Source organism: Castor canadensis, chromosome 5 (assembly GCF_047511655.1).
Source record: "Castor canadensis chromosome 5, mCasCan1.hap1v2, whole genome shotgun sequence".
NCBI classification, from domain to species: Eukaryota; Metazoa; Chordata; class Mammalia; order Rodentia; family Castoridae; genus Castor; species Castor canadensis.
The window spans coordinates 127,495,238-127,519,845 of NC_133390.1; the positions used below are offsets into that span (position 1 = coordinate 127,495,238).

The following is a 24,608-nucleotide window of genomic DNA, read 5'->3' on the forward strand; positions in this document are numbered from 1 at the left end:
GGGACTGAATCAAATTTTTCTTTCTTTTTTTTGTTTTTTTGCTGGTACTGGGGTTTGAACTCAGGGCTTCACACTTACTAGGCAGGCACTCTACCACTTGAGCCACTCCATCAGCCCTCAAATTAAAAATCTTCTGCATAGCAAAGAAAACAGTTATTAAAATGAAGAGACAGCCCACAGAATGGGAAAAAAATCTTTGCCAGCTCTTTATCTGATGGGAGATTAATATCTAGAAAATATAAAGAACTAAAAAATTAAACACTAATAGAACAAGTAATCCAATCAATAAATGAGCAAATAAACTGAGTATTTCTCAAAAGAAGAACAAAATGGTCAGTGCATAAAGAAAATTCCACCAGGGAAATGCAAATCAAAACCACATTGAGATTTCTTCTCACCCCAGTCAGAATTACTGTCATCAGGAAAACAATGACGAATGCTGGCAAGGATGTGGGGAAAGGCAAACCCGAGATCAAATCCCAGTAAACACACACACACACACACACACACGCACACGCACACACACACACACGCATGCGTATACACACACGAAGGATGTGAGGGAAAAGCAAACTCATACACTGTTGATGGGGATGTAAATTAGTATAGCCATTACAGAAATCAGTATGAAGATTCCTCAAAAAACTAAAAATAGAACTGCCATATGATTCTGCTACACCACTCTTGGGAATATATCCAAAGGAATCAAAGTCAGCATACAACAGCAGTACTTGTGCATCCTCGTTACTGCAGCACAATTCACAGCAGCCAAGTTATGGAATCAGCTAGGTGCCCATCAACAGATGAATGAATGAAGAAAATGTGGTGTGTATGTACACAATGCGGTATTATTCAGCCATAAAGAAGAATGAAGTCATGTTTTTTTGTAGGAAAATGGATGGACCTGGAGAACATCATGTTAAATGAAATAAACCAGACTCGGAAAGACAAATATCACAAGTCTCATATGCAGAATCTAGACTTTTTTTTTTCAAAGAGAGACATGAAAGTAGAAGGGGGACTATTTGGGAAGAGAAAGGGGACTGGGGAAGGGGACCAAGAGAAGATAATGGAATGGTGAATATAATTAAAGTACTTGATATTCATATATGAAAGTTATTTTGTACAATTAATATATAGTAATAAAGGAGTACAATTTGGTAAATTTTGACCAATGTCAAATTTGATAATTTGAAACCATTGCCATACGTTCTCTGAGATTCTATTTATTTAGCTGAGGGGACAGAGAGGAAAGGAAAGTGCCCCCAAAGAGGTGACATCTGAGGTGTAATCTAAATATCCCTGGACAAAAGCCCTTTGGCAAGGCTGATAAAGGTAAATTAACAGGTAAGGCCAGACCGTAAAATCTTTTTCAATTGAGGGTAAGATAACTAAATTGTACCTCTTCACTAGTGGAATTGAGTTACTTTCTGTGGGTTGGACACTTCTTTTGTGTGTCTGTGTTTGACTTGGGGTATTGGCCTCTTCACATTCTCCACACATGGAGGATCTTAAGAGCTAAGCAAGATGGCTATTGTGGATTCCCAGGACAGGAGGCCTGGGGCCAGCAGCATTCCACACTACGGCCTCTGTTCAAATGTTGCCTCCTCATGTCTTTACCTAGCCCATCCCATTCACTGGTTTTATTTTCTTCAAATCAATATCGCAATTTTTTTCTTTTTCCAAACGTTATTTAAAATGTAGCACAGAGCTGGATGCCAGTGGCTCACCCTGTAATCCTAAACTATTCAGGAGACAGAGCTCAGGAGGTTCGTGGTTCAAAGCCAGCCTGGGTAAATAGTTCATGAGACCCTGTCTCGAAAAAACCCATCACAAAAAAGGGCTGGTGGAGTGACTAGGAGTTCAAATCCTAGTACTGAAAAAAATATATATATAGCAACAGAAAAATATAAAATAATATTTACAAAATATACATATGGCATAAAAAATAATGATACTTTGAATTGCTCCCCATCCTCTCACCTGTGTCTGATGCTCTCCCAACCCATGCTGCTACTCCTGCCCTATGGGAAACCACTGTCCAGTGCTTTTGTCCACCACTCCTTTTTCATTATAGTTTTACCCTGTGTGCTCTGTACAAGGAAAGACGACATTGTATCTCTAAGTTTGTGTTGTGCTTTTTCACATATTTTAAACCTTTTTGACAAATGGAATAGATACCGAAGTTGCAGACCACAGGCCCAGACTCCTGGGATTCCAAGTCAGGCCGGTCACTGGCCCCTATATACCAAATAAAATGACAGGATGGAAGGCAGAGCAAGAAGGTTTATTATGTGGCATGCTTGCCACTGAAGACAGCACTTCAACCCATCTTCAGCTAGGGTACAGATATGAGCTTTAGTTAATACGGAAGAATCGGGCAGAGGGAGAAAGGTATGCATAGTTAAACAGTCCAGTCACAGCTGTGTTCCAGTGGTCAGAGGTGGCAGCAGAGGTCTGGCAGCTCATTGTCTCAGCATTTGTCACATGGGGCCTGGCTGACCATTATCGTAGCCCTTGTTCTCAGAGGATTCTGGAGAAGTTGTTATCACTGTCATCCCTCTTGAGGGGAGCAATCTGGTTCCCATGAAATGTTTACTCCTACTCCAGGGTGCAGCCTTGTCATTATAGGTAACTGTCTCATGGGGCTGAACGGGTATCTGTCCTGCAAGGCTTTGCTGTTCCTTAGGGGTATCGTGGTCATAAAGATGTTATTCATCAGTACTGTCCTTTCTGGGTTCAAAGGTGATTGCAAAATGACTGCACAGAGAATGGCTCAGAGCAAAGACAAATACAAAATGGAGGCAGGGATGCCAGGCTTTTGTCTCTTGCTTCTAGTTAATTCATGGGCCCAAGTAAGGAACTAGTGCTTTGCAGCAAAAGCAGTAGTTTTTGCTGCAAATGATTCTTATAGAATCATTCTCTATGATTTTTTTTTCTTAGCTTGAACTATGTTATGTATAGCTGTAGTTCTTTCATTTGCCCCCTACTGTAAAATATTCTTCTATATGTGTAAACGCTCATAAAAAACAAAAACCAAAACCCTTTCTTCTGTTTATGGATAAGTTTCTGCTATTAAGGGCAGTCCTGCAAACATTTGTTAGTTATGGGAAAAAATGAAGTGGAGAATATGGGCAAAGCCTTAACAAAGTAATCAAAATTAACACCACAGATAAGGGGCAGACAATTGTCCGCCCCAAACATGAAATCTGAGAAGAATACAACATTGCTTCTGTGATGCCCTGAGCAAAAGAACTTAATCACAGTCTGATCGTGAGGAACCATCAAAAACTTAATAGACTTTATTCTGATGGTACCAGAGTTTGGAACTCAGGGCCTTCCACAGATGCTCTCTACCACTTGAGCTACTCCCTTAGCCCTAGACTTTATTTATTTATTTATTTGAGCAGTTTTAGGTTCACTGTGAGGAAGGTAAGAATTCTCATAGAACCCTGTGTCTACACAGGCACAATGCTTGGCCAGCAATATCCGGCACGAGGTGGAACGTGTTACAGTTAATGAGCCTATACTGACCCATCGTTACCACTGATGTCCACAGCTTCACATCGTGGCTTGCTCTTGTTGCTGCAACTCTATGGTTTTTAACAAATACATCAGTGCATCTTACAGAACAGTTTCACTGCTCCTCAACTCCTCTGTGCTCTGTCTATTCACCAGTCTCTTTCCATAATCCTCAGCAACCACTGATCCTTTTATTATCTCCAGTCTTGCCTTTTCCAGAATATTACACATGGAATTATACTATGATAGCCTTTTCAGATTGGCTTCTTTCACTTCGTAATTGGCACTTAAGCTTCCTCAATGTCTTTTCATGGCTTATTAGTGCTAAATAAAATTCCACTTCTAGATACAGGACTTACGTATCCATTTACCTACTAAAGGACATGTTGACTGCTTCCAAGTGTTGGAAATAACGAATAAAGCTGCAGGCTCTTGTAGGTGTAAATTTTAAATTATTTGGATAAATACCAAGGGGCATGATTGTTGAATAGCGTGGGAAGAATATGTTTTGGTTTACAAGAAACTGCAAAACTTACTCCCAAAGTGATATTCCCACCATCAATAAATGCGAGTTCCTCAAAAACAACAAATGCTAGTGAGGATGCGGGTGGGGGGTGAGGAGGAACCCTTATTCACTGATGGTGGGAATGTAAATTAGTGCAACCATTATGGAAAGCAGTAATGGGGGTTCCTCAAAAAACTAAAAATAGACCTACCAAAAGATGGAGCAATACCACTCCTAGGCATATAACCCAAAGGAATGTAAGCCAGGATACAATAGAATCACTTGCACAGCCATGTTTATTGAAGCTGTTCACAATAGCCAAGCTTTGGAAACAGTGTGTATATATACCACATTTTCTTAATCCATTCATCGGTTGTAGGGCATCCAGACTGTTCTACCTGTTGTTTGCAGGTAAATGGATGGAATTAGAGATCAAGTAACCCAGGTTCAGAATGACAAAGGTCACGTTTTCCCTCATATGTGATAGCTGTACCTAAAAGATATATGTATGCATAAGTAGTTCAAACTCTAATACCACAAAAAAAAATAGATAAATAAAAATAAAGATTTGTTGGTCATTTACTGTCAAAGTAGATCAAAGTATCAAAGTCTGTTTTAGTAACTGTTTGTTTTAGCAGTAAACAAAAAAACCCTCAGTGGTAGAGTGCTTGCCTGGCATGTGCAAGGCCCTGGGTTTCATCTCCAGTTCGGAAAACTAAATAAGGGGGGAGACAGGGAAGAAAAATATATTTGGGTTGGTGATAATTGCTAAGAAGAAGAAAAGAGGACATGGAGTGGGCACCGGTAGCTCACGGCTGTCATCCTAGCTACTTGGGAGGTTGAAATTGGGAGGATCATGGATCCAGGCCAGCTCAGGCAAATAATTTGAGAGACCCCATTTCCAAAATAACAAGAGCAAAATGGACTAGAGGTGTGTGGTTCAAGTAGTAGAGAGCCTGCTTTGCTTATTAGTGGATCTGTCTGTGGGGAGGAGGGAGAAGAAAGAGAATGCTACAGAGTAAATATTGCATCTGTGTATAAAAATAGTATAAGGTAATATATTGTAAGCTGTTGAAAAATAGGGGAGCAGGGTGATACAGTAAGTAATAGGGGATTAATCTGATTAAAATATGACATATACATGTCTGAAATACCAAAGTGTCATCCCCTTGAATGATCAATATATAGTTTTAAAAAATGAAGGACAGGAAGGTAAAACAGGTCCTGTCCAGGGTGGGTAACAGTGGGAGGGTAACTGAAGAGGGTGAATATGGTTGATGTACTTTGCATAGGTGAATGAAAATAGAACAATGAAGCCTGTTGAAATTGTTCTAAGAAGGGAAGGGGGGGAATGAGGGAAAATGATGGAATCAAATTATGATACCTTGTAAGCACATATTTAAATATCACAATGAGACCCTTCTACACAACTAATATATGCCAATAAAAATGTAAAGAGAGAGAGAGAGAGAATTCTTGTTGCTCTAATATCTAATGTCAGCATTTGATATTGTCAGTGTTTTTGGATTTTGGCTATTCTAATAGAGTGTAGTGCTATCTCATTTCTGGTTTTGCCTGTATTCTTTAAAAAAAAACCAAAAACCACTGGTATGACAGAAAAGCTGAGGAACCAGTCTAGATTAGAGGATATGAAATACAGGTGACGATTAGATGCCATAGTAATCCTGCACTGCATTCTGTCCAGAGGAAAAAAAAGAGATAGAAAACATACTATCAGGCACCAGGCACAGTGGTTTATGCTTGTAATCCCAGTTCTCAGGAAGCTAAGGCAGCCTGGGTTATACATCGAGATACTGTTTTTTGTGTTTTTTTTTTTTTAAATTGAGAGAGCTAATAAAAATGGATTAGGGAACATAAATCTTCTGTAACTGTTCAATTTTCTGAATTTGATCATTGTCTGTAGTTTCTCTTAGCAAGAACAAAGATGTAAGGAGCAAGTGGGCCTGATGTATGTCAACTCTCAAATGATTTGGGGGCGGGGGTGGGAACAGATAAAGAGACAAAGGAAATATGGCATAACATTACTGGAGTTTGAACTCAGAGCCTCAAGTTTTCTAGGCCGTCACTCTACCACATGAGCCGTTCGACCAGTCCTTTTTTGCGATTTTTTTTTTTTTTTTTTGAGATAGGGTCTTGCTCTGGCTTCAAACTGCGATTCTCCTGATCTCTGCCGCCTTGAGTAGCTAGGATTTCAGGCATAAGCCACTGGCGCCAGGCTACAATTTATGAATCTTGATGAAGAGTATATAGGAGTTTTGGTTCTACCCCTACCAGTTTCCTGTAAATTATTCAAGATAAGTTCAAATCATTTTTAAGAGCGGTACTTTTAACATTCCATTCATATATTTCAATTGTCACGCTACAAGTTTTCGAGCATCTTCAACCTGACTAGCTACACCGTTTACAAAGTGCCACGGGTCATTCTTACTCATTTTATTTCTGCATTGTCTTTCTCACTAAAATCTAAGGTCTAAGGCAGCAGTATTCAAAAGTGTAGTCCGCAGACCGCAACCTCACCACGGTGCTCGCTGGAAATGCAAATCCTCGGACCCCCACCCCAGATGGGCTGAATCAGAAATTCTGGGAGCGCGGGCCAGGAATTTGAGCTTTCAAAAGTCCTCTAAATGATTATAAAGTTTAAGTAGTGTTTCCTATGATGCATTAGGGCCAACTCTGGCTAGCAGACCGCAGTCTCCAAGAGAAAGAACCGCAGAGCTCGGGTACACCGTTGCACAGCACAGGGACCCGAGGGCGGGGCGCCCCGCTAAGGCTCTAAGCTGTCGTCGCTGGGAACCCCCGAGCTGAGCGGAAAGGGGCGGCCGACCGGGGCGGGCCGGAGCTGGCGTCCCCGCCTCCCAAGCTTTCGGCCTGCCGCGTCTCGAGGTCCTCCTCCTTCCTGGCCGTCCTTCTCCCTTCTTTCTTCCTTCCTTCCTTCCCTCCTTCCTTCCGCCGGGCGCGATGGAGCCGGGACGCCGGGCGGCCGCGGCGCTGCTGGCGCTGCTGTGCGCGGATTGCGCGCTGCGCCCCGGGCGCGCGCAGTACGAGCGCTACAGCTTTCGCAGCTTCCCCCGGGACGAGCTGATGCCGCTCGAGTCGGCCTACCGGCACGCGCTGGACCAATACGGCGGCGAGCACTGGGCAGAGAGCGTGGGCTACCTGGAGATCAGCCTGCGGCTGCACCGCCTACTGCGCGACAGCGAGGCCTTCTGCCACCGCAACTGCAGCTCGGCGCCCCAGCCCGAGCCCGCCGCCGGCCTTGCGCACTACCCCGAGCTTCGCCTCTTCGGGGGCCTGCTGCGCCGCGCGCACTGCCTCAAGCGCTGCAAGCAGGGCCTGCCCGCCTTCCGCCAGTCACAGCCCAGCCGCGAAGTGCTGGCGGACTTCCAGAGCCGCGAGCCCTACAAGTTCCTGCAGTTCGCCTACTTCAAGGCAAGTGTGCCCGGCCCCGCCCTCGGGAGGCCCCGCCCCCAGGAGGCCCCCGCCCTCAGAGGCCCCGCCCTCTGGCCGGCCAGGCCACGCCCTTCCAGCCTGGGCTGCGGTCCACAGCCCTTTAGTGGTCCGGATCTCACCTACGTCTCCCAATCTTGCTCCTCCATCTAAAGTTAAAGTAGAGATGAAAATTCCTTCGAAGTCTTGCTCTAAGGTAGAGAATAGGCACATAGGACGCCGCATAGGGTCTGGGACCCAGCAAAGTACCTGATACATTTTGTTACCTATTATTTGATGACAGACTTTTTTGCATATACCTTTTGGAAAGGGAACCGAGGAGTCAGCCAGTCCCTCTGAAAAACCAGGACATTAAGCCAGGGTGGGGGCGAGGACTCTGAGGTCGCATCCCTGGTCAGAGGAGAGATGCTCTTTCATCTAAAATTTAACAGTTCACTGCCTCCTTTGTGTGGCTGCTTAGATTCTGTGATTGCTGGCTAAAAATAGACACAAATTGCAGTTCTCTGTCCCTTCACTTCTTACTCTAAGAACCCACCAAATGTTAAGAATGGGCCGGATTCCTTGCTACCGAACAGAAAGGCTTTAGCTAGGTGGATTTTCACAGGGTTTGGCCAAGAGAGACCTCTCAAAGCCCTGTTTCTACTTTCTCTGCTTGAGAAATAATTTTAAGGGAATATATTGCATTGAATCTAAAAAGTTAGTTTTATATAAAGTATCAGTTTTGTGAATATCCTGGCAATAAAAAAGAAACATTTAAAAAATAGAACTGGGGAGATGAGACAATAAAATTCCAGAATGTTAAAAATGACATCTGGTTCATAAAGCACTATTTATTTTTTACTGTTCTGGGGCTTGAACGCAGGCCCTCACACTTGCTAGGCAGGCTTTCTTCCATTTGAACGACTCCAGCAGCCCTTTTTTGGGTTGGGCATTTTTCCAGATAGGGTCTCCTTGCCCAGCTGGCTTCTAAGGAGACCCTTCTGATCTATGCCTCCTGAGTAGCTAGGATTCCAGGTGTAAGCCATAGGCGCCCAGCATAAAGCACTATTTTTTAAGCTAAAAACAATTTGATTCTTTTTGTAAAGCTTTGGGCAAATACAGTTTGAACCAAATTTACGTTACATAATCAAGGGAGCACATTTTATTTTGAAACCTGGAGCATACTAGAAGCTCTGTTTTCTTCAACGTACAGATGAATTTGGAAAAGTGATAGAAGGAGGGAGGGCATTTAGCTCCATGTGACCATAAGGCATCAGTTTTCCCCTTCCTCATGGCAGACTCAAGGTTAGGATGCTGGAAGATTTCTTCCAAACCCTTTATAGATCTTGCAATAATCACTAAAAAGTCAGGAAAATGCTATCTCTCTTAGTATTTTGATCTCTTATAGGGCAGGAAAAGTTAAGCATTTTATTAATGAACTTAAGTGTTCATTTAACTTGTTTCCACTGATGATATATATCACCGAAAAAGTCATTTTTGTGGAATATTGTAAAAGAGGAAAGATTTATGTGATATGAAGAGAAACTAAAGTGTGTGTGTATTTGTGTGTGTGTGTGTGTGTATATATGTGTGTTGGTCCTGGGGTTTGAAGTGTGTGTGTGTGTGTGTTGGTCCTGGGGTTTGAACTCCAGACCTTATGCTTGCTAGGCAGGGACTCTACTGCTTGAGCCACTCTGCCAGCCCTGGAATATTGTGTAACTTTTTCCCCAATAATTTGTCAGAGGCTATGACAGGCACATGCACTCTGCTAAGCTCCTGCAGGTGGATGGGTGCTGTCTGCTGTGGGAAGACTTGGGCCAGCGCTACTGCGCATTGTGATTCTCTCTGGTCCTTGTTTTAGTGATTAAGGACAAGTCTGAGTTGATCAGTGAGCAGGTATGGGGGGCCAGAGTGAGGGGAGGGGGCTTGGATGTATGATCATATAGAGAAAAGGCCAGGCCACTGGTGTGTGCCTCTGTAGGGTTCTCCTAGTCACTAGCTGTGAGCTATCTCCACGGCTGCCATCTTCATGAAATGCTTATCTTCCCCACAGGCCAAGCTAAGAGTGGATTTCATCCAATCCATAAAGACTGTTGAACTCTGAGCTGGACAGAGCTGGCCAGCTCCCAGCTCTGCTTACTCCACTCCTTGCCAGGAGCTGTCAAGGCCTGTTTAGGGGTGCCCCATCTGGGATGTAGGTGGGGTCTTCTCATAGAACTTATGACCGGGTTGGTGCTCTCAACGCCTTCTCCAAAATCCACCTAGAGTCTTTTTCAGAGGTGTAGCTGCCAAGATGTGTCTCCACGTTCCAGCTGGCAGAAGCTGAAGTGAAGTAAATAAAATTACCCTTTCCTCCTCAGGGTGAAGTTTCATTTGAGAAAATTCAGATCCTAAGTTAGGGGCCTTAAAAAGCCCACTCTGTGCTCCTCTTTCTTAGTGCTCTTCTGAGAACGAGACTAATTTCATTGGCAATTGCTCTAAAAAGGCTGTCTTCAGACCCCTCCTTTTCTTCTGGCTGCCAGCCTCGTCCTTTTCCAGCTGTGGGGTGGAGAGCTTTCTGCAGGCGCTGTCACAGCCAGTCCTGCTGGCTCCAGGTCACCTGTTGGCATTCCCCAGAGGTCAGCCTTGACATCTGAGAGCCTGCCCTCACCTCCACCCACCACTGCTCCAACATGGCCACTGCCACTGTCTCATGATGACTTGGCTCCAATTTGGGGGCAATTTGCTACAGAAATGTGCTACCCTGTGATTCTCAGATTCTCTTCTCTCTCCAAATCCAAGTCCCTAATTCCTTCCTGAGTGTCCCTCTGGATCGGAGGAGGAGTTGCTACACACATGTCCACTGACAGCCCTTCTGTTTACTGGGTGGGTCTTCTGGTTGTTGGCATATATTCCCACAGGCAGGCATCTGCAACCTGCCGGGTCCCCCACAACACACCCATCCTCCCCAAGGATTCTGCTCTCCTGGGAAATGCTGACCAGGGTGTTAGCTCTAAAATTTCCAGACCCTGGGCCTTGCTGCTCCTGCAGACCCCAGGGGGAACTTTTTTCTCCCTACTCTAGGGGATTCCCTCTTTCTCCCTCTTCTCCCCCCAGTCAGCTTCCTTCTTGCAGACCCCCTCCCCAATTTCCTCCTCTCCTCAAACCTGCTCAGCTCTCTCAGGAGCATGGAGCTTTTGCCATATGAGTAATTTCTGCATTCTGACCAGGTGCCAGAGAAATCCAGAATCAGCTGGCCACTGCTTCGAAGAGCAGAAGAGAAAACAAGGAAAACAAAGGGCTGGTAGAGTGGCTCAAGTGGGAGAAAGCCTGCCTAGCAAGTGTAGGCCTTGAGTTCAAGCCCAACTACCACCACAAAAATAAATAAAAATGCTAAATAACGAAAACAGGAATTTATGAAAACATTAGTCATAATGTCATATGTTCAGATCACTGATACTTACCATGCTCTGCTTTGTCCTAGGAATACAGATGTGAGTGAGACACAATCAGGTCCTCCAAGGATCAAAATCTGATAGGCATGTTAGTTGAGATTGCAGGGAGGTGTAAAAAACAGGAAGGCAGAACGCAGGGGTAACACAAAAGTGAGGCTTCTAGTTGAGTTACTGGAAGAAAGGAAAACTTGGTACAGTGAGTTATTTATAATGGCAGGAGGTTTGGGTTTTTGCTAGCTCACTTATACAGACCCACTGTCTAGGAACAGTGAGACTCTTCACATGTACTTGGTGAGTGAGTGGGTGAGTGAGGAGGTAGTGGGGATCCCTAAGAATGGAAGCAGGGTTCTGTGAGAGAGTTGGGAAATCAGTAATGTATTTGTCAAAGTTCCAGCAGAAAATGTGGCTGTCACACTAAGTGACTTGAGGGAACTTTACTAAGGTGGTTATTTACAAATGTGTGTGTGTGTGTGCATGTGGAGCCCCTCAAGGACAGTGTAGTCTGCCATCGCTGGTACGAGTCAGGTGTGACCACCCCTCTGGCAAAAGGGGCAAGGGAGAGAGCAATTACCAGATGCTCGGAGGAGTGACTGTGTGTAGAGGGCCACACAGTCTGTGAGATCTGTGACCTTCAGTTACAGTGATGGTACAGGGAGGAAGCCTAGAGATAAAGTAACCAGCCTGCTGCCCTCCACAGCTTCAGACTTCTGTGGCTCCTCATTGGCGTGCCCCTCTGGAAGCCAGAGGGCAAGGGAGTCTGTGGTAAATGCCACACAGGCCAGCCTTCTGGGCCCAGATAGGGGCGGATGCTAGACAGTAGCTGGGGAGAGGCACAGCAGTAGCATCCAGTCACCTCCAGGGGACAAACTCATCCAGAATGGCTGGACTAGGTCTTGATGGACCCTGAAAGTCAGAAACTCTGTTTAGGAACACAAAGTTACTGAAGTGAAATTACCAAACAGTTACTGAAAATACCTGGCTTTACAAAACTCACCACTCAGCATCCATCAGAGCTGTTATCCTTCTTTTTCTTCCCCCTCATTTTTATTAGCATACATTAATTGAAGGGGGGTATCCTTCTTTATTCTTAGGCAAACAATCTCCCTAAAGCCATTGCCGCTGCTCACACCTTTCTTCTGAAGCACCCTGATGATGAAATGATGAAGAGAAACATGGCGTATTACAAGAGCTTGCCAGGTGCCGAAGACTACATTAAAGACTTGGAAACCAAGTCGTATGAGGTATATTCAGACTTGACACTAAAGTATGAGTTGTTAAAGAAGCGTGTCTAAGTGAATAGAGTCTATTGTAATCTAAAGACCTCTAGTGATTTTGGGGGGACATTTGATAAACATTATGGCAATAGAAAATGATTAGCTTTTGAGTACATAACTGGTCCCTTGTTACATTTAAGGTAAGTTTTTAGGGCTAGTGGTGTAGATCAGTGGTAGTGCTTAGCAAGCTCATAGCCTTGGTTTAGTCCTCAGCACTGCAGAAGAAAGACAGAGAGAGATAGGAAGAGAGAGAGAGAGAGAGAGAGAGAGAGAAAGAGAGAGAGAGAGAGGAAGAGTGTGTGTGTGTTTGCAGTACTAGATAGGTGGTCTACCACTTGAGCCACACCCCCAGTTTAAGCATGAGGATTTTTACTGCTTGAGCTACACCTCCAGTCAAGCATGAGGATTTTTATTGTTGTTGTTTTGTTGGGGTTTGAACTCAGGGCCTACACCTTGAGCCACTCCAATAGCCCGTTTTTTGTGATGGGCATTTTTGAGATAGGGTCTTGCAAACTATGTGCCCAGGCTGACTTCGAACTGCGATCCTCCTGATCTCTGCCTCTTGAGTAGCTAGGATAAGGCTTGTTGTTTTTTGAGACACAGTGTCAAAAACACTCAGGGCCTCATGCTTGCTAGACAGACACTCTACCACTTGAGCCACTCTGCCAACCCTTTTTTGTGTTGGGTATTTTCAAGATTGGATCTCACGAACTATTTGCCCGAGACTCACTTTGAACCATGATCCTCCTGATTACAGGTGAGCCACTGGTGCCTGACTCATAAGTATCCATTTTTGATGAAACTGGGAAAGCTTACTACACATACATACACACAACATACCTCAAAAGAAAAAACATCAACAACCAAAAAAAACTCTTTTCAGCACTGATTGTGCTCAGAGTCTATCTTGCTCAGACACTGGGTACTGGGCACTAGGAAAAGGGCAGGGCAAGGTTGAAACCAGGAAGGTGTGTGACAGTTTCCATGAAGAGCTGTAGATCCCAAGGCCTGGCCCCTGGGTTTCTGGTGGCATGACTCAGCTGTAAACTCACTTTTTCTCTGGTGCAAGTAGCATGGAAGGCTGTTTTCCTGGGCCCTGTAGTTTTCCAGTGAAGACATGTGCAGCTTTCTGCAGGTTGTTGGTGTGTTCACACTTATCCGCTGGAGTCTCAGAGCCAGTCTGGGGGAAGCAGGGGTGTGCACTGAGTTAGGAGACCTCACTTGCTTCCTGGTTTTGACCTCATGTGTCCACCTTGGCCTCTGCTATGCCTAATTCTTGTCTCCCCAGCCTTTGTGGGTAAAGTCTCTAGAATAAACTCCCCATCTGTTGAAGAGTGGCTTCGGGAGGCACGACCTCTTGGGGTAAGCAGGTGATACTGTGAGAGACTCAAGGCTGCAGCAGCTATGTTCGACTTTCAGCTGCACTTGCAGTTCCATGTCTGTCCTTGCCTTCCATAATCCTTAGTGCCTGCTGGTGCCAACAGGACAGGTGACTCACTTCTCTGGACCCTTCTTTTTGTATTTCCAAAAGTTGCTGAATTCTCTGGCTTGCTGCTTGCTTCTTTCCTGGTGTTCCAAAAAAAAAAAAAAGGAGCCAGGCCTTTTTGCTTTCTTAACTGGGCTTGGGGAGCAGAGCTGAGCATGTGTGCCAGTGCACTGTGCTTACCTAGAAGTCAGCTGACACCTTTTTTTCCCTGCTGGAGCCTTGCTGGGTGTGGCTGGGCTGCCCTCCTGTGCACTCAGGCTCCCTCTCTGTCTGGCTTCCTTCTTGCTTCTGCTTTTGCAAAGCCAGTTGCTGGGTGTTGTCTCTCATTTCTCCAGTCTCTGGAACCTCCCATTCTCCACTTCCACTCTGCAGGGGACACTGCCTGTCTCAGAGGCCTAAGCAGACCCTCTCCCAACCCTTACCTGAGGCCTGAAGCTGGAAAGGAATTCCACAGGGAGAGTCCTATGCTTGCTTGAAGGCCTGTCTTAGTCTCCAAACGGGCAGGCTTTGCACATATCCAGCATCTCAAATTACTTCTTGGAGACCATGATTTTATTTTTGTCATTGACAACACACATGACACTGCAATTATATCATTTTATTTAGTTTCTTAAATATTACTTAAGTATGCATTAAAATATGTTTACATTTAAGAAATAAGGTATTTTAAAGAAGTCCTCTATAAGCATAATCCTTTCTCAATGTGTTTTCTTTCTTAGTTTCATACATAAATAATCTACAGAATCATAAAGCTATCAGCTCTTATGGCCTAGAAGTGTATATAAATTTTAGTTTGAGGAAAGTATCCTCTTTGGTTTTATTTATTTATTTATTTACTTTTATTTATTTTTTATTATTCATATGTGCATACAAGGCTTGGGTCATTTCTCCCCCCTGCCCCCACCCCCTCCCTTACCACCCACCCTGCCCCCTCCCTCTCCCTCTACCCCCTCGATACCTGGCAGAAACTATTTTGCCCTTATCTCTAATTTTGTTGAAGAGAGAGTATAAGCAATAATAGGAAGGAACAAGGGTTTTTGCTAGTTGAGGTAAGGATAGCTATACAGGGAGTTGACTCACATTAATTTCCTGTGCATGTGTGTTACCTTCTAGGTTAATTCTTTTTGATCTAACCTTTTCTCTAGTTCATGGTCCCCTTCTCCTATTGGCCTCAGTTGCTTTTAAGGTATCTGCTTTAGTTTCTCTGTGTTAAGGGCAACAAATGCTAGCTAATTTTTTAGGTGTCTTACCTATCCTCATATCTCCCTTGTGGGCTCTCTCTTTTATCTTGTGATCAAAGTTCAATCCCCTTGTTGTGTTTGCCCTTGATCTAATGTCCACATATGAGGGAGAACATAAGATTTTTGGTCTTTTGGGCCAGGCTAACCTCACTCAGAATGATGTTCTCCAATTCCATCCATTTACCAGTGAATGATAATATTTCGTTCTTCTTCATGGCTGCATAAAATTCCATTGTGTATAAAAACCACATTTTCTTGATCCATTCGTCAGTAGTGGGGCATCTTGGCTGTTTCCATAACTTGGCTATTGTGAATAGTGCTGCAATAAACATGGGTGTGCAGGTGCCTCTGGAGTAACCTGTGTCACAGTCTTTTGGGTATATCCCCAAGAGTAGTATTACTGGATCATATGGTAGATCAATGTTTAGCTTTTTAAGTAGCCTCCAAACTCCTTTCCAGAGTGGTTGCACCAGTCCACATTCCCACCAGCAGTGTATGAGGGTTCCTTTTTCCCCGGATCCTCACCAACACCTGTTAGTGGTGTTGCTAATGATGGCTGTTCTAACAGGGGTGAGGTGGAATCTTAGCGTGGTTTTAATTTGCATTTCCTTTATTGCTAGAGATGGTGAGCATTTTTTCATGTGTTTTTTGGCCATTTGAATTTCTTCTTTTGAGAAAGTTCTGTTTAGTTCACTTGCCCATTTCTTTATTGGCTCATTACTTTTGGAAGAATTTAGTTTTTTAAGCTCCCTATATATTCTGGTTATCAGTCCTTTGTCTGATGTGTAGCTGGCAAATATTTCCTCCCACTCTGTGGGTGTTCTCTTCAGTTTAGAGACCATTTCTTTTGTTGAGCAGAAGCTTTTTAGTTTTATGAAGTCCCATTTATCTATGCTATCTCTTAGTTGCTGTGCTGCTGGGGTTCCACTGAAAAGTTCTTACCTATACCTACTAATTCCAGAGTATTTCCTACTCTTTCCTGTATCAACTTTAGAGTTTGGTGTCTGATATTAAGATCCTCGATCCATTTTGAGTTAATATTGGCATAGGGTGATATATATGGATCTAGTTTCAGTTTTTTGCAGACTGCTGACCAGTTTTCCCAGCAGTTTTTGTTGAAGAGGCTGCTATTTCTCCATCGTATATTTTTAGCACCTTTGTCAAAGACAAGTTGGTTATAGTTTTGTGGCTTCATATCTGGGTACTCTATTCTGTTCTACTGGTCTTCATGTCTGTTTTTGTGCCAGTACCATGCTGTTTTTATTGTTATTGCTTTGTAATGTAGTTTGAAGTCAGGTATTGTGATACCTCCAGCATTGTTCTTTTGACTGAGTATTGCCTTGGCTATTCGTGGCCTCTTGTGTTTCCATATAAATTTCACGGTAGATTGTTCAATCTCTTTAATGAATGTCATTGGAATTTTGATGGGAATTGCATTAAACATGTAGATTACTTTTGGGAGTATCGACATTTTTACTATGTTGATTCTACCAATCCATGAGCATGGGAGATCTCTCCACTTTCTATGGTCTTCCTCAATCTCTTTTTTCAGAAGTTTATAGTTTTCCTTGTAGAGGTCTTTCACATCTTTTGTTAGGTTTACACCTAGGTATTTGATTTTTTTGAGGCTATTGTAAATGGAATTGTTTTCATACATTCTTTTTCCGTTTGCTCATTGTTAGTGTATAGAAATGCTAATGATTTTTCTATGTTGATTTTACATCCTGCTACCTTGCTATAGCTATTGATGATGTCTAGAAGCTTCTGAGTAGAGTTTTTTGGGTCTTTAAGGTATAGGATCATGTCATCTGCAAATAGGGATATTTTGACAGTTTCTTTACCTATTTGTATTCCTTTTATTCCTTCTTCTTGCCTAATTGCTCTGGCTAGGAATTCCAGTACTATGTTGAATAGGAGTGGAGATAGTGGGCATCCTTGTCTGGTTCCTGATTTTAGAGGGAATGGTTTCAGTTTTTCTCCGTTAAGTATAATGCTGGCTGTAGGTTTGTCATATATAGCTTTGATAATGTTGAGGTACTTTCCTTCTATTCCTAGTTTTCTTAGAGCTTTTATCATGAAATGATGTTGGATCTTTTCAAAGGCTTTTTCTGCATCTATTGAGATGATCAAGTGGTTTTTGTCTTTGCTTCTGTTAATGTGGTTTATTACATTTATTGATTTTTGTATGTTGAACCACCCTTGCATCCCTGGGATGACGCCTACTTGGTCATGGTGAATAATCTTTTTAATGTGTTGTTGAATTCGGTTTGCCAATATTTTGTTGAGGATTTTTGTGTCAATGTTCATTAAGGAGATTGGCCTATAGTTCTCCTTTTTGGAGGTGTCTTTGCCTGGTTTTGGGATAAGTGTAATACTGGCTTCATAAAATGTGTTTGGCAGTTTTCCTTCCCTTTCTATTTCATGGAACAGTTTAAGGAGCGTTGGTATCAGTTCTTCTTTAAAGTCTGATAGAATTCAGCAGAGAATCCATCAGGTCCTGGACTTTTCTTTTTGGGGAGACTCTTGATTGCTGATTCAATTTCATTTTGTGTTATAGGTCTATTCATGTGATTATTTTCCTCTTGGTTCAGTTTTGGATGATCATATATATCTAGAAATCTTTCCATTTCTTTAAGATTTTCAAATTTATTTGAATATAGGTTCTCAAAGTAGTCTCTGATGATTTCCTGGACTTCCATGGTGTTTGTTGTTATTTCCTCTTTGCATTCCTGATTCTACTAATTTGGGTTTTTTCTCTCCTCATTTTAGTCAGGTTTGCCAGGGGTCTGTCGAGCTTATTTATTTTTTCAAAGAACCAACTTTTTGTTTCATTAATTCTTTGTAGTTTTTTTGGTTTCTATTTCATTGATTTCTGCTCTTATTTTTATTATTTCTCTCCTTCCATTTGTTTTGGGATTTGCTTGTTCTTGTTTTTCTAGGAGTTTGAGATGTATCATTAGGTCATTGATTTGGGATCGTTCAGTCTTTTTAATATATGTACTCATGGCTATAAACTTTCCTCTCATGACTGCCTTTGCTGTGTCCCATAGGTTCCGGTTTTCATTTTCATTGACTTCCAGGAACTTTTTAATTTCCTCTTTTATTTCATCTTTGACCCCTTGTTCATTAAGTAATGAGTTATTCCATTTCCAGCTGTTTGCATGTTTTTTGTCTTTACTTTTGTTGTTGAGTTCTAGTTTTATTGGATTGTGATCAGATAGTATGCACAGTATAATTTCTATTTTCTTATATTTGCTGAGGCTTGCTTTGTGCCCTAGGATATGATCTATTTTGGTGAAGGTTCCATGGGCTGTTGAGAAGAATGTATATTGTGTAGAAGTTGGATGAAATGTTCTGTAGACATCAAGTAGGTCCATTTGATCTATTTCATATTTTAGATCTTGGATTTCTTTATTGATTTTTTGTTTGGATGACCTATCTATTGATGATAATGGGGTGTTAAAGTCTCCCACATCCACTGTGTTGGAGTTAATATATGCTTTTAGGTCCTTCAGGGTATGTTTGATGAAATTGGGTGCGTTGACATTGGGTGCATATAGATTGATAATTGTTATTTCCTTTTTGTCTATTTCTCCTTTTGTTAGTATGGAATGTCCTTCTTTATCTCATTTGATCAATGTAGGTTTGAAGTCTACTTTGTCAGAGATAAGTATTGCCATTCCTGCCTGTTTTCGGGGGCCATTGGCTTGGTAAATCTTCTTCTAACCTTTTATCCTAAGCCTATGCTTATTTCTGCCAGTGACATGGGTCTCCTGTAAGCAACAAATTGTTGGATCTTCCTTTTTAATCCATTTCGTCAAATGGTGCCTTTTGATGGGTGAATTAAGTCTGTTAAAATTAAGTGTTAGTACTGATAGGTATGTGGTGATTCCTGTCATTTAGTCGTCTTAGTTGTTTGAAGGTTTGATTGTGTGTTCTTTGGTTTTATGAATAACACATAGTGTAGTATTTGCAATGTTTATTATTAATCAAATGCTTAGTTTAAGTTCTTGCTGTCCCCCAAGCTGTTCTGCCAATAATAATGTAGACTTTCAGTTTACTTGGCCAAGATGCCATGTATTTAAGAAGTCAAAATGAAGCCGGGTGTCAGTTGCTCACACCTATAATCCTAGCTGCTCAGGAGGCAGCTATCAGGAGGATCATGGTTTGACGCCAGCCTATGGCAAATAGCTTGTGAGACTCTACCTCAAAAAAACCCCTTCACAAAAAATGGTTGGTGGAGTGGCTCAAGGTGTAGGCCCTGAGTTCAAGCCCAAGTACTGCAAAAATGAAAAAAAGAAAGAAGTCAAAATGACAGCTGGGCACTGGTGGCCCATGCCTGTTCTCCTAGCTACTCAGGAGGCAGAGACTGAAGCCACTCCTGGCAAATGGTTGTCAAGACCCTTCACACACAAAAAAGGAGCTGGTGGAGTAGCTCAAGGTATAGGCCCTGAGTTCAATCCCAAGTACCACACACACACAAAAAAAAGTTGAAATGGTCAAAAATGAAAATTTATATTTTTAGGCAAGGTCTTACTATGTTGCCTATGTAACACAGTTGGCCTCAAACACATACTCTTTTGCCTTAGCCTCCCAAGTAGCTGGGACTATAGGGTTGAACCTCTGTGCTTGGGTGAAGCTGAGATTAAAAAAAAAGTAACAGAGAAGGTAGCTATTTGAATATTATTAAAACCACTTCTGCTTGTCTGAAAAATAACAAAAAGCCATGGAAGAGTGAATGCCAAGCTGCTTCTTCAGTCCTAAAAAGTTTCTCTTTTATCTGGTCCAGTCACCAATTAGCAGAAAGTCAGTCCGCTATCAGGCATGTGGTTGCGTTCTCAGCAACCAGCTCCAGAGCAGGCCAGTCTTATCCATACTCACTGTTGGGGGAAGGGGACAGGCACCTGCTCTCAAACTTGTTTTCTTTTCCTTAACTCAGTGTTTAAAATCAGCTTTGTTTCCAATTTTAAGTGTACAATTCAATAAGTTGTGACAACCCTATGCAGTCAGATAACTGCTACCACACACATGACATGGAATATTTTTGTCACCTCTAATAAGTTCCTTCTTACCCCTTGGCAATCACACCTTTGTCCTAGCCCTGACTCCTGACAGCTGCTAATCTGATCTCCATCATTTTTACCTTGCTTTTTTTGGGTGGAACTGGGGTTTGAATTCAGGGTGTCATACTTGCTAGGCAGATGCTCTACTGCTTGAGCCACTCTGCCAGCCCACTTTTCCCTTGATTTGAATTTGATTTTATTATCAATCACCAGCTACTTTTTTGAGTTAAACTAATTAAGAAGTATATACATTGCAAACAGTGTAGAAAAGTCCAGATAGAAGACAAGTCACTGCTTGGCTTCATATTTAATTGAGGGTCAGATGCCTTCATCAGGACCAACGAGAGGGGAGCCTGGTGATGGTCTTGGTTCCTTTTAGGGCCATGCCTGCCGCCCCCCCCGCCCCGGGACAAGCTTCACGGCTTCTCCTTCCTTTTCAGAGCCTGTTCATCCGTGCAGTGCGGGCTTACAATGGCGAGAACTGGAGGACGTCCATCACAGACATGGAGTTGGCCCTTCCTGACTTCTTCAAAGCCTTTTACGAGTGCCTCGCAGCCTGCGAGGGCTCCCGGGAGATCAAGGACTTCAAGGATTTCTACCTTTCCATAGCAGGTTGGTGATGGCTTGTGTCCTAGAGTAAACAGCATGGCCACCACTGTAGAGTCTGGCTGGCTCAGATGTCTGCTGTCTGTCTAGATGCTTTCCAAGTGCCTTAAGTCGCCTCTGAGGAACTTTTGAGCTGAAGTTTTAATGAGAAACTGGGAGTAGGAAATCCTGACCTAGATAAGCCCTTGCTCCGGCAGGAGCCACTCATGAAACAGCTGTAGAACCTTCAGGCCCAGGCCTGTGAGCCCCTGCATCAGCCCTGCCCCACGGCAGGTTCCTGAGGCTTTTGGAAAAATAAAAAATGGGCTCAAAGGCAACTCAGAGACTCACATTACTGAGATGACTTGGACCATGGGGATTTCCCTGCATTCGCAAAGGTAGATTGAAGAGTATAATGAACATTTAAATTCTTGTCACTAAGGCAACATTTTGAAATTCTCTTTTATTATAAAAAATGAACGCTTCTTATAAGAAGTTTAGAAAACAGAAAGAATGAAGGAGGAGAGAAAACACCGCCCCGCCTAGCCTGGGTTTCCCTAGAGTGCCTAGGTATTTCCCTTGGGCCTTCCATGGGTAGTGTTGCTCCAAAACATAAAAAGAAGTGAGCAAGGGGAAGGGTCACCGAAGTGGCTGGGGCCACTGAGCCTAGAACTGTGCCTCACAAAAAGGGTAAATGAGTTCGGACTGCAGATTAGATGGAAGTGTTGGATCTGTATGCAAACAATGTTTGTTGAATGCATCTGGGGTGGGTGAAGGCTGTGCCTCCCCTCTCACAGAGTCACTAGATTTCAATTAAATGTGAAAGGCTCTAGAAATCCCATAATATGGAAGGCCTTTTAAAAATACTGAATACAGGCTTTTTTTTTTTCAATAATTTTTTGTTCATGGATCTCTTTTCTGTAAGGTACTCCCCAAAGGAACCCTTTTTAATTACGGAAAATTTCAAACACATACAAAAAATAGAAGAGGCTAACTAAGCAACCTGTGTGTATCTAGGACTCAGCTTCATAGCTGTCAACTTGTGGCCATTAGACTTCATCCAGTTCCCACCTGCTTCTCTTGTAGGTTATTTGGAAGTAAATCCCAGATGCTGCATCATTTCATTTGTAATATTTCAGTATATACCTCTAAAAGATAATTCTTGTTTTGTGTTTATTGTAGCCACCAAACTATCACACCTAAAAGAATTTGAATTGTTCTTTGATCTCATTATCAAATACACTGACAGTGTCCATATGATCTCAGAACTGTCATAAACAGCTGTCTGTACCTTTAAATTACCATTTGTTTATTTGAAGCAGGATCAAAATAAGGTGCACACTTTGCAACTGGTTATCTTTTAAAAAATTATTGTGGTAGAATATATACGAAACCATTTAAGCCATCTTTACACGTACAGTATGCTGGCATTAAATACTTCCACATGACTATAAAAACACCACCAGCATGAGAACTTTTTCTTCTTCCCAAACCGAAAGTCCATGCCCATGAAACCATAACACCCCTCTGTCCTCCCTCAGCCCCTGGCTCCTCCCTTGTCCTTTCTGTCTCTATGAGCCTGACTGCTCTGGCGACCTTCTGTAAGTGGAATCATGGTATTTGTCCATTTGTGACTGACTCATTGCACTTAAAGAGTGCTTCGAGGCTCATCACCTTGTAGCATATATGCTATCTTCTCAGTCTTTTTAATTGGAAGGCTCTTCTTCCATGTTGTTCCACCAGAATGGTGTGTAGAGGCTTCCTCAGCCGAGGGTCAATTTCTTTTTTAATGGGAATTGGGGGCTAAGACTTCTTTATAGTTGATGTGGAGTTCTTCCATCAGGAAGTACATAATGTCTGCTGTGTCTCTTACTTATCTTTGATATACAGTGGTCCCCTTATCCGTGGTTTCACGTTCCATGGTTCCAGTTACCTTTGGCCAAGTATGATTGGAAAATATTCAATGGAAAATTCCAGAAAGAAACAATTCATAGTATTGAGTAGTGTGATAAAATCTCTCACTGTTCTGGTCTGTTTCACCTGGGAATGAGTCATCCTTTGTCCAGAGTGTAGATATTGTATATGCTACCTGCCCATTGGTCATTTAGTAGCTGTCATGGTTGTAGGTAAATCATCACAGTGTCACAGTGCTTGTGTTCACATTACCCTTAGGTAGTAATCTCATGCTTCATTACCCTGCCTGTGTCATTCACCTCACTGCCTCTCATTACATAGCCCTTGTGTCATCTCACATCCCAAGAAGAAGGATGAACCAGTACAGTAAGCTGTTTTGTGAGAGAACAAGTGAAAGACCACACTCTATACCTGGTTTTTATTTTTAAATGGTTTCAAACCTGAAGGGAAGACACAAGAATAGTCTTAAGAACTTCACATACTCATGCAGATTTATCAAATTTTAGCACTGATTGTATCCCATTTACTTTGTCACTCTCTTCATATGTGTCGTGTGTATAAGTATATTATTTATTTTGCTTTTGTTTGAGAACGGGTCTTACTATGTTGCCCAGGCTGGCCTCGAACTGTGATCCTCCCATCTCAGTCTTCCAAGTGGCTGAGATTATAAATGTGTACCACCTCTCTTGGTTTATAATTTTATTTATTTCAGAATCATTTATAGACTGTGTACCACCTCTCTTGGTTTATAATTATATTTATTTCAGAATCATTTATAGACTGTATTTGTAGGTATCAGGGCCTTTTACCCTTTACCCTATAATACTTCAGTGTATTTCCTAGGAACAGTAATATTCTCTGCATATCGACAGTAATTAAATTCAGGAACTTTAACTCACTTACAGCATTCATATTTGTTGTCAGTTGTCTGAATAGTGTTCTGTCTTACGTGTTTTCTTTCTTGGTATGGGACCCAATCCAGAATCATGTTTTCTGTTTAGTTGTGATTGGTGGTATTGGGGTTTGAACTCAGGGCCTCACGCTTGCTAGGCAGGTGCTCTATCACTTGAGCCACTCTGCCAACCAGATTTTTTTTTTTCTTTTTACTGTTTTTTAATCTGGAACAGTTCTTTGGCCTTTGTCTTTTTATGTCAATTATACATATATATATATATGTATAATTGTGTATATATATATAACTGTATATATATCTATAATTTTGTGTGTGTGTATATATATATATATATAATGTATATACATATTTGGTGGGACTGGGATTGATCTCAGGGCTTCTCACTTGCAGAGCAGGCACTATACTGCTTGAGCCACACCTCCAGTTCATTGTGCTTTGATTATTTTGAAAATGGGGGTCTCATCAATTATTTGCTTGGGCTGATCTCAAACCATGATCCTCCTGATCTCAGTCTCCCAAGTAGCTAGGATTACAGGCGTGAGCTACCAGTGCCTGGCCGCCAATGATATTTTTAAAGCATTTATAATTACCAGTTTGGTTTCTGTCTTATAATCTCACAGTTACACTTAGGGTATGCATTTTGGGCTGGAATACTAGTAAGTATCCTCTTCAGGGTATCACCGTGTGTTTGCTCTCTTATTGGCGATGTTAACTTTTAAGCATTTGGTTTAGTTGTTTCTTTTCTTTTCTTTTTTTTTTTTCAGGGCTTGGCACATACTAGGCAGGCATTCTACCACTTGAGCCATGCCCCCGGCCCTCAAATGATTTCAGTTTCTCTACAATATAGTTAGTATTTTCTCTTTTGAAGTCATTTATTCATTTGTTTTTGTTTCTCACTAAGTAGCCCAAGCTGGCCTTAAACTGACAAGTGTCCTGCCTCAGTCTTCTGAGTGCTGGGATTATAGGTGTGTACTACTACACCCTGCAGAAGTTTCTTTTTTGTGATACTGGGGTTTGAACTCAGGGCCTCACACTTGTAGGCAGGCACTCAACCGCTTGAGCCACTCCACCAGCCCTGTTTTTTGGTTGGGTATTTTCATGATAGGGTCTGGAGAACTATTTGCCCAGGCTGGCTTAAACCATGATCTTCCTGATCTCTGCCTCCTAAATAGCTAGGATTACAGACGTGAGCCACCAGCGTCTGACCTTGTCATTCTTTTTATT

The 24,608-nt window shown here is 42.4% G+C and overlaps 1 protein-coding gene across 1 annotated transcript in view; it reads left to right on the forward strand.

Annotated features, from left to right (window-relative positions):
* The first annotated feature begins 6,908 nt into the window (after positions 1-6,908).
* The window catches only part of Crtap (cartilage associated protein), a 32,082-nt gene continuing 14,382 nt past the window's right edge, over positions 6,909-24,608 (forward strand). The window contains exons 1-3 of the mRNA XM_074074077.1: positions 6,909-7,477; positions 12,000-12,149; positions 20,413-20,584. Coding sequence (XP_073930178.1) covers positions 7,007-7,477; positions 12,000-12,149; positions 20,413-20,584 — 793 coding nt within the window. The 5' untranslated portion in view covers positions 6,909-7,006. The remainder of the gene's footprint in view (positions 7,478-11,999; positions 12,150-20,412; positions 20,585-24,608) is intronic.